Source organism: Anser brachyrhynchus (genome assembly GCF_964034855.1).
Source record: "Anser brachyrhynchus genome assembly, contig: SCAFFOLD_126, whole genome shotgun sequence".
Classification (NCBI taxonomy): domain Eukaryota; kingdom Metazoa; phylum Chordata; class Aves; order Anseriformes; family Anatidae; genus Anser; species Anser brachyrhynchus.
In genome coordinates this window covers 316043-329861 of record NW_027663679.1, presented here as the reverse complement: position 1 = coordinate 329861, position 13819 = coordinate 316043, and the positions used below count along the sequence as shown (strand labels likewise).

General features: G+C 34.4%; 1 protein-coding gene across 1 annotated transcript in view; it reads left to right on the top strand.

Moving 5' to 3' along the window:
* LOC308187047 (adhesion G-protein coupled receptor V1-like) overlaps positions 1 to 13819 on the top strand; it is a gene marked incomplete at its 3' end in the record, with an annotated part of 144508 nt that overhangs the window by 34982 nt on the left and 95707 nt on the right. Inside the window, exons 22-33 of the mRNA XM_080609204.1 lie at positions 266 to 344; positions 834 to 972; positions 1477 to 1618; positions 2105 to 2367; positions 3956 to 4131; positions 4973 to 5097; positions 5960 to 6126; positions 6212 to 6355; positions 7598 to 7705; positions 8725 to 8829; positions 10244 to 10357; positions 13246 to 13811. Of these exons, the coding sequence (XP_080465330.1) occupies positions 266 to 344; positions 834 to 972; positions 1477 to 1618; positions 2105 to 2367; positions 3956 to 4131; positions 4973 to 5097; positions 5960 to 6126; positions 6212 to 6355; positions 7598 to 7705; positions 8725 to 8829; positions 10244 to 10357; positions 13246 to 13811 (2128 nt within the window). The remainder of the gene's footprint in view (positions 1 to 265; positions 345 to 833; positions 973 to 1476; positions 1619 to 2104; positions 2368 to 3955; positions 4132 to 4972; positions 5098 to 5959; positions 6127 to 6211; positions 6356 to 7597; positions 7706 to 8724; positions 8830 to 10243; positions 10358 to 13245; positions 13812 to 13819) is intronic.

The window sequence follows — 13819 nt, the reverse complement described above, 5'->3', positions numbered from 1 at the left end:
CTGTTTAACTTTCTACATTTTCCTTAGTCTTTTTTTTTTTTTATGCATTATTAAATATTACAGTGCTAATTCAAGACGCATTATTGCACTTCTAGTAGTAAGGACTCTTTCCAGTTATCTTGCCCACTCCCATTTTCTCCTACACATTTTTTGTAAAGACACTGTAATATTAGTACCGATTGAATAAATGCTTCTGTGATTCTTGAAAATCAAGAAAATTGATTTTATTGTTCTTTAATTTTTGTCTTTCTGTTTTGCCTTTTAGATGTGGAAGGTTTAGCTTCTCAAATTGTTATCGATGCTAATGATGGTGTAAGAGGAGTAATTGAATGGGAAGGTACCAAGTAAGTCTCATCTTCCTTGAAGAACTTACTGTGCCAATTAGTGATTGGTGTTGCCCATTTTCTTTCTAAAAGTAAAACTCCTGTTAAAAATAGGGCCATGTCTTTGAGATGGTAAAGTAATCATTCAATTCAGCTGACCTAGAAAGTGGGATTCCCACACTGAAAACAAAAATTCACTATTCATCTAATCAGAATTCTTTTACTTATTACTACTTTCACTGTTGTCCTTTTATATCACCAATTTGCCTAACCTCCCCAGCCTGCATCAACTCTTCCAGCCTCACCATTCATGTAAGCAAAAAACAAAACAAAACAAAACAAAAACCTCATGTTACTTAATTCAATTTAGATAAGAGAAAAAAGGTAAAAAGGATGCGTTAGAGAACTATAATGTAGGGAATAATTCAGAGTGAAAATGTAATAAAAATGTACTATCTTTTTCAAAAGAACATAATCAGTGAACATTGAGAATTATTCTTTTTATTTTAGTTTTGAAGTTAGTGAATCTCATGGGAATCTGACAGTAATGGCTTACCGAAACAGAGGATCATATGGCAATGTGTCTGTATTTTTTTATGCCCAAAATTTGGAGGCCCAGCTGGGTTTGGATTTTAATGTAACCTCAAGGGTAAGAAGCAACTCTAAATCTAGTACTTTTTATTCTTTCAGCTTCCGTAAAAGAATATCTTCTTGATTATTCTGCAGAATGATCAGTAGTGATGCTAGATGTTTCAGCTTGTTTCAGTTGCTTTGGTAATCTAAATAGAATGAAATAAAAATATTCTTATTCTTACTATTTATTTCTTTTTTAAAAATATATTTTTTAATATAAAGCAAAATGTAAACTTTCAAACATCGATTTCAAATTTAATTTTGATTAGACATACAAACTTTTTCATAGACTATTTTTGCAACAGGACTTTCAAAATAAATTATTCTTTCTTGTCCTCATTCTGTAATGTGCTGAACCTTTATATTTCTGATTCAATCAGTTTATAAGGAACAGAGAATATGGCTCTTCCTATGCTTTCCCTTCCTTCCTATTTCACAGAATTCTGTTTACCGTAGTCAAAAATTTCTGTGTGATATTAACTGATGTAAGTATTCGGTGCTTTATGTGTTTCAACGCTAGACTCTTTTTTTTGCTGATGGAGAAAGGCATAAATCTGTTGATGTCATGATTTTTGATGATGAGATTCCTGAAGGTGATGAGAAGTTCCAGTTAATTTTAACAAATCCATCTCTGGGGCTGGAATTAGGGGAGAACACAACAGGTAAAACTTAGTTTTAATGTTCCATTTCTTTAGAATTCTGTGGCACACATTTTAATTCCACTTTTCTGAATAATCATATTTCAGAAAGCACCATTGTCCTGCTATGGTGAATCTTTATACTCCTTTGGAAGGTTCTGAAACATCCCTGTGAAATCTGTGCAATTAAAAAGTTTATATGTAAAGCAATGAATCAGAAAGCACGAAGATGAGTTTTTCAATGTGTACTACCTCACTGAACTGAGGTCTTTTTAGAGAGTTCATAATCCTTTTCTAGGAGAGACTATATTCTTCCTGTCTAGAGATCTTCCTAGTTAAAGTGAAATGCCTTCCCATTCTCTTCAGGTAATGTCATGGACACATAAGCATTATATACACACTAAAGGAAGAATGTATTTGTGTTTATGTTATGTATTATGTTACTATATATGTATATTTATATTTTACTATGTTAACCAAAGAATATTTTCATTATTTCTTTTTCAAAAGCTACAATTACTATACTTGCCAATGATGATGGCCATGGAGTTTTGTCATTCAATAACAGCAATCACTTCTTTCTGAGAGAGCAAACATCTATCCATTTGATGGAAAGTGTTGCAGTATTGAATATTATCAGAGAACCACCTCAGGGAATATTTGGCACTGTGACTGTTCAGTATCTTGTAAGTGAGATTAATTCTTCAGAGGCAACAATGGATTTGACCCCTTCTCAAGGATATATTGTGCTCGAAGAGGGAGTCAGGTTCAAGGTAATATGCTAGTTATTACCAGAGAAGTCTAGGAAGCTTTTTTTTTGGAAATATTGGAAAGATTTCAGAAATGTCTGTGCTTTATCTTCTGTTTATTTTTTCTACTTCTTTCATTCATAAAGTGAATTGAGTCATGAGCTGTGACTGATTTCCTGTTATTATCTGATGTGGAAGTGTGTGAAAATTAAATGGGCTCATCTTTAGGTGTTTCTTAGTTTGTAAGGGTTGAGGTAAATTGAAAACAGTACACTATAGATAACGTTCATGTGTGCTTTGGAACAGTTCTTTTTATGTAGTCAATCTATAGCTGAAATGCAAACTTACTTTAAATTAAAGTGATAATTTGCAAGCCTAATAGTTAAGATCAAAGTAAAAATCCCATTCTGTAATTTAACATTTTAGTTAGTCTGAACTAAACAGAATGTGCTGCAACAAATACAAAAAGTAGAACAGTTGTCTGTCTTAGGATTGGAAAATAACTTAAGTATTAAGCTCACTGCCTCTATACTGTCCTCACAAGAATGTCAGCTACAAAATGAACTAGCTTAAGTTTGTGAATCCTGACTCTTCTAAGGTTTAATCACAATTCGATTTATTTATTTTTGCCAGTAAAGCTGGTGAAGCTAGTGTTAGCATATTACAGGCAATAGGATAGAAACTGAGACAAACTTTTCTTGGAAACACTGGTTTTCAATTTCTGGCCTTTAGATGCATTTGGAATCACAATGCAGCAGATCTATAAGAAGTTGGAGCCTTCTTAATATAGTTGGTAAATATGGTTTATTGTGGAAATGAACAGAAATATAAAACATTGTAAATTTTGTATTATTTCCAAATGCATCATCACTAACTTTTTATTTTGTACAGCAAGGCTATGCGTACCTATGAAATTTTTTGCTTGTTTGAGTAGTGTGAAGGATGACAGTGAGCCCCAAATGAAAGTGAAGCACTTAGCTTTCTCTAGATTGCTCTTTGCTAGTTTGAGATTGCCTTTAGAAGACCTGATCTTCATCCACAGTGGTGTAGGAGAGGGAAAGAAGCATCGAGAGGAAAGAGTATTTCAAATCTCTCACTATTCTTGCTTTTTTTTTTTTCCTTTTCCTTTTCTTTCTTGACAGCACCAGTAGTGAGATTACCCTGTTTCCCTGAAGATAGCTTAGCTGCCAACTAAAATAAATTAAAACCAACTTAACTGATTACACTTATAGCTGTGTTGTGAGTATAAACTACCCAAAAATGTATGGAATAAATAGAGAACAAAAGTATGAAATTAGGATCAAAAACTTCAGAGGATCATAGGATGAGAAAAGAAAGAAAAGAGAACAACAACAACGAAAAGTGAATATGCTCATCTTAGTGTTGCACCAATGGAGGCCACTAGATGGATGGCTTTAGAACCTCAGTCTGAACTCAGTCTGAGCTTGCCTCAATTCTGTCCTCTCCAGCTTCATGAGCTGCTCTTCTCCTGCTATGCTATCCAAAGCCTTATAGTGAAATAAATTTAAAAAAAAGGTAGCACATTCTGATAGAGCTGTGTCATCATCTGTTATCATGTCTCAATAACATTGTATGCTTGTTTTGTTATCAGACGCTGCATATTTCTGCGGTACTAGATGAAGAACCAGAAATGGATGAGCACTTCATTGTCACCCTGTTCAATCCAACTGGAGGAGCCAGACTAGGCACGAGAGTGGAAACTATGATTACAATATTACAAAACCAGGCTCCACTAGGGCTTTTCAGCATCTATACAGTTGGAAATAGGTACTTTACACTGATCAGTAAAAAGGAGATAGTTGCTCATACTCCAAAGAGATAATATTTCTCTACAATTTTGTTTTTGATGGATCGCATTAAAGAAATTCAGCAACCCAATTTGTAAATCTGTAACTTTGAAAGGTATTGTGAAATACTATTACTGCTAAACAAAAGAGTAGAAAAATGCATAAAAAGGACTACTCATAATCCAAAATTTCAATTTATTTATTATTATTTTTCTTTATAAACTAATACTTCACTAGTGCCTACATATTCCACTGATAGTATTCCATGTTAAAAGTTCCAAACCTCATATCAGTGTCCAGGAAGTCATACGTTTTATAATTTACTTTCATTTTTAAACCTGTAAAAAATATACTTTCACTGAAGGCTGTTTTTCAGAAGCAAGTGACACATATGGACTGCCATTTTTAAAAACCATTCAGCTGAAACCATACAGATTAAATAAATTTACTATTTAAATAAAAAATGTATGTATGCTATTTTATTAATACATTGATGTTTAGAGTTAATAATTTATATTAATATTTAATAATAATATTATCTAAACATTTATTACGTGAATTTAATATACTTAAATTTCAGTCTGTTTAAAGATTTTGTTGAATTGCCTATGATTTTGCATGATTGTAGTAAGGATCATTGGGAAACCCTAATTAATGTAGCTACCAGTCCATCAGATACTGAAACCTGTTATTAATATTTTCTTTTTATTTCTGTTGTATATTCTGCATCTGGAATTGTACAGTAAAAATCTTATTTTTATTACAGCAATGAATATACTATAAAATAATTTTTTCCTTATTTTTATGATTCTCACATTTAGGACAAATTTCATCATAATTGAAGAAGCCAACACTACAGCTTATTTGAAAGTTTCACGGAGTAATGGGCTTAACGTTTCTGTGAGCGTTGAGTGGGAGACATCATCAGATACTGCATTTGGCATCAGTACGTTCACTTTACAGAGAATGTCCACTGCTTTTGTAGAAGTGGAGATAGTAAGAGAGTAGCCAAGCATACAGGAGATGTAGCTTGGGAATGTAAATTCAAGTATTCAGACACAATTCAGTTAATATTTTCCTATGTAAGATTTAGTAGATAAAATACTTTAGCTGCTTAAGAATCACCTTGTCATCAGCCACTTCTGCCAGTTTCAGTAATCTCTATTTCTGTCTTTGCTGCTAATATGAACATTATTGTCACTAGCCATTTATTTATTTATTTATTTGTGTGTGTGTAATAAAATTTGTTCCGTACTACTTGTAACTCAGGATCTTTCTAACACAGTATAAATGACATGTGACATGCAAGAGTCTAGCTCCTGGAGTTTAGTTCTGACAAGACGGTGCTTAGGGACCGTCTTGGAATAAAAACATGAACATGTTGTAAATGGGGAACAAAACATGAACATTTTGTAATTTGTCTTTTTTTTTTTTTTCTTTACTACTTGCTATCTAGCTAATTCTCTTGTTAGCTAAATTCCAAGATCAATTATTATGAGTCAGACTCAAATTGCCTATATGTCTTCCATGTGCAGTTGTAATGAATGAAAAATACATTTACTGCTTAACTCTCATTATATCCTTAGCATTGTAACATTTCTATGTATTTATATACACTTATAACAAATACTAAGACACAACTTCATCATTTCTCATACTAGGTCTGGCTTTGGGAGGTAAATAATGGGAATGGGGTTAGAAAAGATCTCAAGAGTAATATAATAGTAAATAGTGTTTTTATTTTATTTTATTTTATTTTATTTTATTTTATTTTATTTTATTTTATTTTATTTTTTACTATATTGCAGGGGGTGGTATCAGTGTCCTATCTGTCTTGCAAAGTTTTGTGGAAGAATCAGCATCTGGTTGGTGTTTCTTTACCTCAAGAGAAATCCTGTACGGTGTTCTGTTGCGTATGCCTCCAGCTTTGTTTTCTACTGTCTACCAGTGGAAAGGAGTATTTGTTCCTGTTGAGGTAAATGTTTGTTTTTGAACACCAGACATGCTAGTTAATAAGGAATTTAAGTCACAATCTTACTTTTTTTTTATTCTTCTTGCAGAATTTCAGTATGTGGAATCCTACAAGTTGTGTGTCTTTCCAAATTGGAGCCTCTTCCTACCTTGTGGTTACTCATGGAGGAGCCACACAGGGAGCTTCTAACAACAGTGTGTATGCATTCATGGCTGGACACAGATTGTTGTGGGTAAATCGATTTTAATTTTAAAATCTTAAAATAGTATGGGTTGGCAAGGACCAAGGGAGGTCCTCCAGTCTGGCCATGTTTTAGAAAAAAGCACTCTGTGTGACAAGAGTTAGTTTTGTGTCCTAAAATACTACATAACTTCAGTGATGTAAGTTTGTCATAGTTAGTTGTTTACATTGTTTGTATTTTTTATATATTTACATTTGAGGGTGCAGGGAGGATTACCTGGGAATCACAGAATCACAGAATTGTCTAGGTAGGAAGAGACCTCCAAAATCACCTAGTCCAACCTCTGACCTAACATTAACAAGTCCTTCACTAAACCATATCACTAAGCTGAACATCTAAACGTCTCTTAAAGACCTCCAGGGATGGTGACTCAACCACTTCCCTGGGCAGCCCATTCCAATGCCTAACAACCCTTTCGGTAAAGAAGTTTTTCCTAACATCCAACCTAAACCTCCCCTGGCGCAACTTTAGCCCATTCCCCCTTGTCCTGTCACCAGGCACGTGGGAGAACAGACCAACCCCCACCTCTCTACAGCCTCCTTTAAGGTACCTGTAGAGTGCGATAAGGTCGCCCCTGAGCCTCCTCTTCTCCAGGCTGAACAACCCCAGCTCCCTCAGCCGCTCCTCATAAGACTTGTTCTCCAGACCCCTCACCAGCTTCGTTGCCTTTCTCTGGACTCGCTCGAGCACGTCCATGTCCTTCCTGTAGCAAGGGGCCCAAAGCTGAACACAGTACTCGAGGTGTGGCCTCACCAGAGCCGAGTACAGGGGCACAATCACTTCCCTAGCCCTGCTGGCCACGCTGCTTCTTATACAGGCCAGGATGCTGTTGGCCTTCTTGGCCACCTGGGCACACTGCTGGCTCATATTCAGCCGACTATCAACCAATACTCCCAGGTCCCTCTCGGCCAGGCAGCTTTCCAACCACTCATCTCCCAGCCTGTAGCTCTGCTTGGAAGTGGGGGAAGAAATTCTCAAGCAATCAAGTCATAGAACATTTTCTGGAAAATGTATGATAAGTTATGTTAATTCTGTAAATTAGTTGCTTATATATATATATATATATATAAAATATAAAGTTTTAAAAGCTATTTCATGTATAGTTTTATACATAATTTTGGAATTCTTAACATTCTATGCGTACTTTTTCTCACTATATACAATGTAATATAAAATGTATTTGTTTATATACATATGTAGATAAACATAGTCACCCTCATATTTCCCTTGCAGATACAGACTCTTTCTGTTCTGGATACCAGACGTGTGAAACATTTTGCAGTGGAGGAAGAAGACTATTTGATTATTGTGAGTCACACAAACAGTTCCAGTTCCATCCAGGTTTGAATATTCTTCAGTCTTCTCTGGCTTTAATGTGGGTAGTTTGCTTATTTCTGAAAGGATAATGAAAGGAAGTAAATCTATAAGCATGTATTTCTGACATATTATTTTTGTTTCTATTGGAAATTTATAACAGTTAAAATTCCAGACTTGTTTGGATGTATAAATACTCTCTACCTGAGTGTATAATTTACATCTGGTTTGTTTTTATTGCTGCTGTTATTTCAGTTTTGAAATGTAGCATGTAAACAAAGAAGTAGCTTCTGAATATAAACCTGTTCCTCTGAAGAGCAGGCACAGCTTCTTGCAGTAGGGTTAATTACCAATTACTGAGGGAACATTGTCATAATATATGCATTTTATAACACCCTCTGGGATAAGATGCTGTTGTTACTCCAGCAGATGATATTTGCAATAATACAGAGGTTGTATTAGTAGAACGAGTAGCTATGCCTTATTGACAGCATTCTGACAATATAATTTTGTATAGGACTTCTCTGAAAAAACATAAGAACATAAGAAAATGTTAGAGCCACAGTACTAAGCCAAGCTGCTTCTGGGATTTGTGGATATCTTCAAAATCTGTTACCTACAATAGCCTAAAAAAGTGACCAGTGACCTAAATGATTGTCCTGAGTACATTTATAGCTAGCTATCTAATAAACGACTTCATGATGGTGAAAACCTATTTTTAATGGGTGTAGGAGCTCCTAAAAATACCAGTGATGATATGTCAGTGCTTTGTGTATGTTGACTATGTTCATTTACAGAAACAAACAAACAACAACAACAACAAAAACACACAAATTGCATTACGTGATACATTTTTATCTGAAATCTTTTAAGGTTTTCATTAGCTGAACTAATTGGTTGCTAGGAAATGTATGCCATCAGTGGACTGGTTTGCGGATTGGATTAACTTGTCTGTGGGAGTTTGATATTTCTATGGTAACAGTTTCTTCATTCTGCTGTGATATTTGATCTGTGTCTGATTGTCTGTTCCTTTTCTTCCTCATTAGTCTGCCTTAATCACAGTGAATGAGCCCAGGGGCAGAAATGAATTTGTGCCGCTCACTCTAATTAGAGAGAGGGGAACCTATGGGACGGTCGTCATAACTTTTGAGGTGAGTTTATCCAAAAGACTTCATACAGTAGTCTGTTGGATTAAACTGAGAGGCTGTAATCATAATTTATTGAAGTGTTTGCAAAAGGGGAAGAAGGACAAAATACCTACATCTACATTAGGTAGATCTGTTTCATAAAAGGGATTCATATTAACCGTCATATAGAAAATACTGTAATTATCTGACTGTTTAATTGACTGTTTAACGTTAAGAGGTACTAGAGAAAACCGAGTATATTCTGTCATTTAGAAAGGTACGTGAGGCAACATCAGTATGTATTACTAGAAAATAATGCATATTAAGTATGTAAGAAGTGTCTTATCTAAGTTTTTTTAATTTTTTTAAAAAATATTTATTTTACATACAAATATTCAAGTGAGTCTTTAATGATTATCCCAACTTTGAACTGTGAGTGCTCAGGATTTGGTGAATTTCTGTATCTATAATCATCTGTATCTTGATCTCTATCTTGAATCCCCTGCAAATGAAGCTTTTGAAATAATTAATCATGTTGAATACTTATCCTGTTATTTACATATGTGATTTGAATGTGATACAATTACTGACTTCATTGCTTTCTTTTTCTTATCTAGCTCAGACTCTATTATTTACTTTAAAATTATATATAAAATCTTTCATATAGATATTTCTGTACTAGTTGCCTGGTCCTATAGGGTAAGGCTTTAATCTAGACCTCAAAGCTTTAGTCTAGACCTGTCAAAACCAGAAAAGCTTTGCACTGGATTTTATTAATACTAAATATAGCATGAATAGTTAAAGTACTGAATATGATTCTCTGTGCAATTTTTTGCAAATATGTTTGTTTTAAGGTACAGTAAATCTTACTCTCTGGACAATTACTTAGGTCTGTCTCACATCATTATATATGTATGTTGAAAAATAATTTACAAAATGTTCTAAAACCAAAAAATCCCATATGACCTTTAAGAGGCTTTGTAGTATTTTGAGTTTGACTGTTAAATTTAGTATCTTTAATATCACAAGTTAAGATAGAAGGGACACAAAACCAGTAAGTACTATTACTTTGTCTTGGAATTTATTATGAAATACTATTGATTCAAACTGAATTTGCATGAATATCCTTTCTGTAATATGAAAGAGTCAGTTATGCATCAGAATATACTAAAGAGTCCCCATAGGCCTATATGGAAGTAGTTTTCTTCCTCTTATTCTGGAAATACGGGATTTCTTCAGAGTGGTTGTTCTGACTTACACTGTCTGCCAGAAAAGAGCAGATTTTCACAACTGAATGTTCATGTAAGTTGTAAGTTGGAGATGGCTGAACAGATAGTCATTTGTTATGCAAGTCACACTGCATATTGGTTATTGTACTTGCACTGGATTTGTATTCCTGCTTTATAGACTTCTCATCAGACAAATCAATTCTTTGCAGATAAAAGATGGTCCAAACCCAGCTGAAGAAGACCTAAGTCCAGCTAAGGGAAATATTACATTCACACCTGGGAGATCAAAGCTGATTTATAATTTAACAGTGCTTGATGATCAGGTAGGAACAAGCTGACTTCATCTTAGGCTTTGATACGTAGAAGGTTAACTGAAGTTCTGGAAAGACTTAGAGTAATAAGTTACAAAAAGGCTTGGCTTAAATAAGGTTAAAAGCAGTTCTATTTGATGAAGTGATGTTAAATTTTGGCTCTCTGGTCTATTATTTTTACTCTTTCCAAGCTCCCTCTTTAATTCTCATCAGTGAATAGTTTTAGTTTATGTGCATATCCTGGCTGAGCAGACATGTTATCTTTGTCACTAAAGAAAGAATATTACACATTGAAGATTCACAGGGAAAAGGCAGATTCAAAAATATTTTTTGTCGTTGTTTGTTTGTGTTTTTTTTTTTTCAAATATGTTTCAGGGTAGAAACATATTTGAAAAAATCCTAAAAATAGATGAGATTCCTGAAACAAACATGCAGTCTTGTGGAAAGCATGAATACTAGGTGATAATTAACATTTTTCTGTTTTCAGATTGGCCAATTGAAAAAAAAAAACAACACACACACAAAAAAACCAAACCAAAACAAAAAAAAACCACAACATAACTCATAGGTTGTGAGGCTTTCTTTTTATCTCAGAGTAAACAAAACATTCTTCTAATTTGCAACTTGTGATTTTCCTTTTTTCTTACCTGCACTTTTCTTTTGTGTTTTTCTTTTCCTTTATAATAAGCTTAAGAGGGAAAACTGAGACATCAAAATAAGTATATATGATACAAAACAACTTAGTAAGAAATTCATAAGAAAACAATAATGGTGAAAGGTGTGTGTCTCAGAAGTGAGCACAGAACTGTAAAGCAGCTTGTTTCCTTTTTACTCTTAGTTATAAAAAATGTCCTTCCACATTTCTACTGATACTCTAGTGTTAAGAGGCTGTGCCAACCTGGGGTGCTGAAGTGTAGAAACATCTCTTTCCAATTCAATGTAATATTTCAGTGACTTACACACAGAAATAAATTATTAGGGTCTTTTCTCTTGGGAGGATGTGATTTTATTTATTTTTATTCTGAGAAATGCTCTCAAACTTCTGTTTCTAAAAGTTTGATCTGTATTTGGTGTGTCTAGTCAACGTCTTTCCACTCTTTGAAAGTCTTTCACAAGTGTATGTGAAAGATGAATTTTGCACAAAAACCTTTATTGATGATGATGATGATAGAGTTCACAAGAATCCAGTAACACTACTGTCAGAACTTAATTTGAGCTTTTAGGATCTGAGTTAGGGAAACCAATGAAACAAGTATTTTTCTGAATTGTGCAGCCTTACAGAAGGTAGGGGACTGCAGTTCTGATTTCCACAGCTCTGCATTTATAGTACTTTTCCTGTGCAGGTTTCCTTTTTAAGTATAATTGCAACTTTAAGAGAAAATTAAAGAGGCAAGGCAGCACTGGAAATCATTTATACTATTATATTCGAAGTTTGACTCATGTATTTATTGGTCAATCATGATGTAATTGAAAGCTCCACAATGCCTTATTTATGTAGGATACTAAGATTTTATCTGCAACTAAAATGGCATGTACGTTCTGACTGTCAAATGCGTATTTTTGTACTGCAAGACAGTATATGAACTAGTGAACTAAAACAAGCGTAAGTTAACATCAATTTTAATAAGATAAAATAGGAAATAGTAGTGTAGGAGAGAGGTGACAGAGAGCTTGCAAATCTCACGCTGGAAAAAAAAACAAACAACCTGCATCAGTCAATAATATTATGCAAGTTTAAGTGCCACAAGTCAAACAAGGGACAAAATTGGCCTCAGCTACAAAGACAGCGGCGTGCATACCCTTTGTGCCCTGAAACAGGATCTAAGGGTGGCCAATTAACAAATGTGTAAAAAAAGAAGAAATATTGGACCACAAGGAATTCTGAACTTTTTTTGCTCAGTAAACAGAACTACATGGAAAGGATTCATCAGCCCTATAACAAAGCAATGCCATTAGTAACACATAAGCAATTTTGTTGTGGAATTTATCTCAGAAGCAAATAATACTGTTTTTTCTGAGAGTCCACAACAAGAATGAGATGTGAGGATCTTATGTAATATTTAAATATTTCCTTCTAATCTCTCTGTATTAATAAAATAATGATATTTTCCAGTTAAACAGACTTAGCCTATCAAGACTGGGGAATAAAATGTAATAATATAAAGTAAAAAATATTAAATTCTGCAATTCAAGGCTTATAAACCCTTCTTTTTTGTCTGCTGCATCAGTTATTAGAGACTAAAGAGCTAAAACTAAAGTGCAGTTCTAAACAAACCACATGTAGAAATGCCAAAGTCTAATTAATAGATAAGCATCAGCAAGCACATTCTCAGAGCTGTGACTGAAGCTGTGCTGGGAATGTGAGTCTGTCTGAAAGTAGGAACTGTTCTTTTTCCCGTTGAATAGGAACAAAAGGGCCAAGGTAGGTTGTGTTCATATGTTGTTCCTCTGTTCTTTCAGGCATGCATAGATGTAAAATGGTGTTAACATCAGCAAATAAAGATGTCAGACTAAATAACTGTCAGGAACACTTGTGTCCAAGCAGAGCAACTTCCACAAGTTGAGTTAGGATCTCCTCACACTCTCTAGTTGGAAAGATAGAGCTTCATCTGATTCTTGCCTAGTTTTTGTTTGCCCTTTTTTTTTTTTTGTCTTTTCCCACTTTTTCATATTTCCATAGCATAGAAGTATGTCTTAGAAAATGGAAACATTCAATTTTGAGAAGGGATTTTCAAAGTTGCAAGCGAGTTTCTTTTTGCCTGTTTATTTTAATGTGAAAAGGGTTGTAATGTTTGTATTATTTCCCTTTATTGCTAAATATACATAACATATTTCTAAGTAAGTGTTCTGCATGTATTTGAAATGGGACTTACACCCTGTTGCTACTATTATTTTTCCAGATACCTGAAAATGATGAATTGTTTGTTGTTCATCTCAGGAGTGTGGAGGGAGGGGCTGAAATCAACACCACAAGGAATTCTGTTCAGATTAATATTAAGAAAAATGACAGCCCTGTGCGATTTGCTCAGAGCACTTACATGGTGCCTGAGGAAGTCGAAATGCTCACAATTCAAGTGATTCGTGGTAAGGATGACAGTGGAAAATTAATTGGACCTGATGAATGTGAAGTCTCCGTCAGTTACACCATCATAACTGGGAATTCAACAGCACACGCGCAGCTCAATTTAGACTTCCTAGATCTTCAGCCAAATACAACTATTGTCTTCACACCTCTAGTTCATGAAGTATATATGAAATTCAAGATCCTTGATGATGCCATACCAGAAATTGCTGAGACCTTCCAAATTATGCTCCTTAAGGACACGTTACAGGGAGATGCTGTTTTGGTTAATCCATCTGTTGTTCACGTCACCATCCAACCAAATGATAAACCCTATGGAGTGCTTTCAATCAACAGTATCCTGTTTACTCAAACTGTTATCATTGATGAAGACCAAATTTCAAGGTACTACA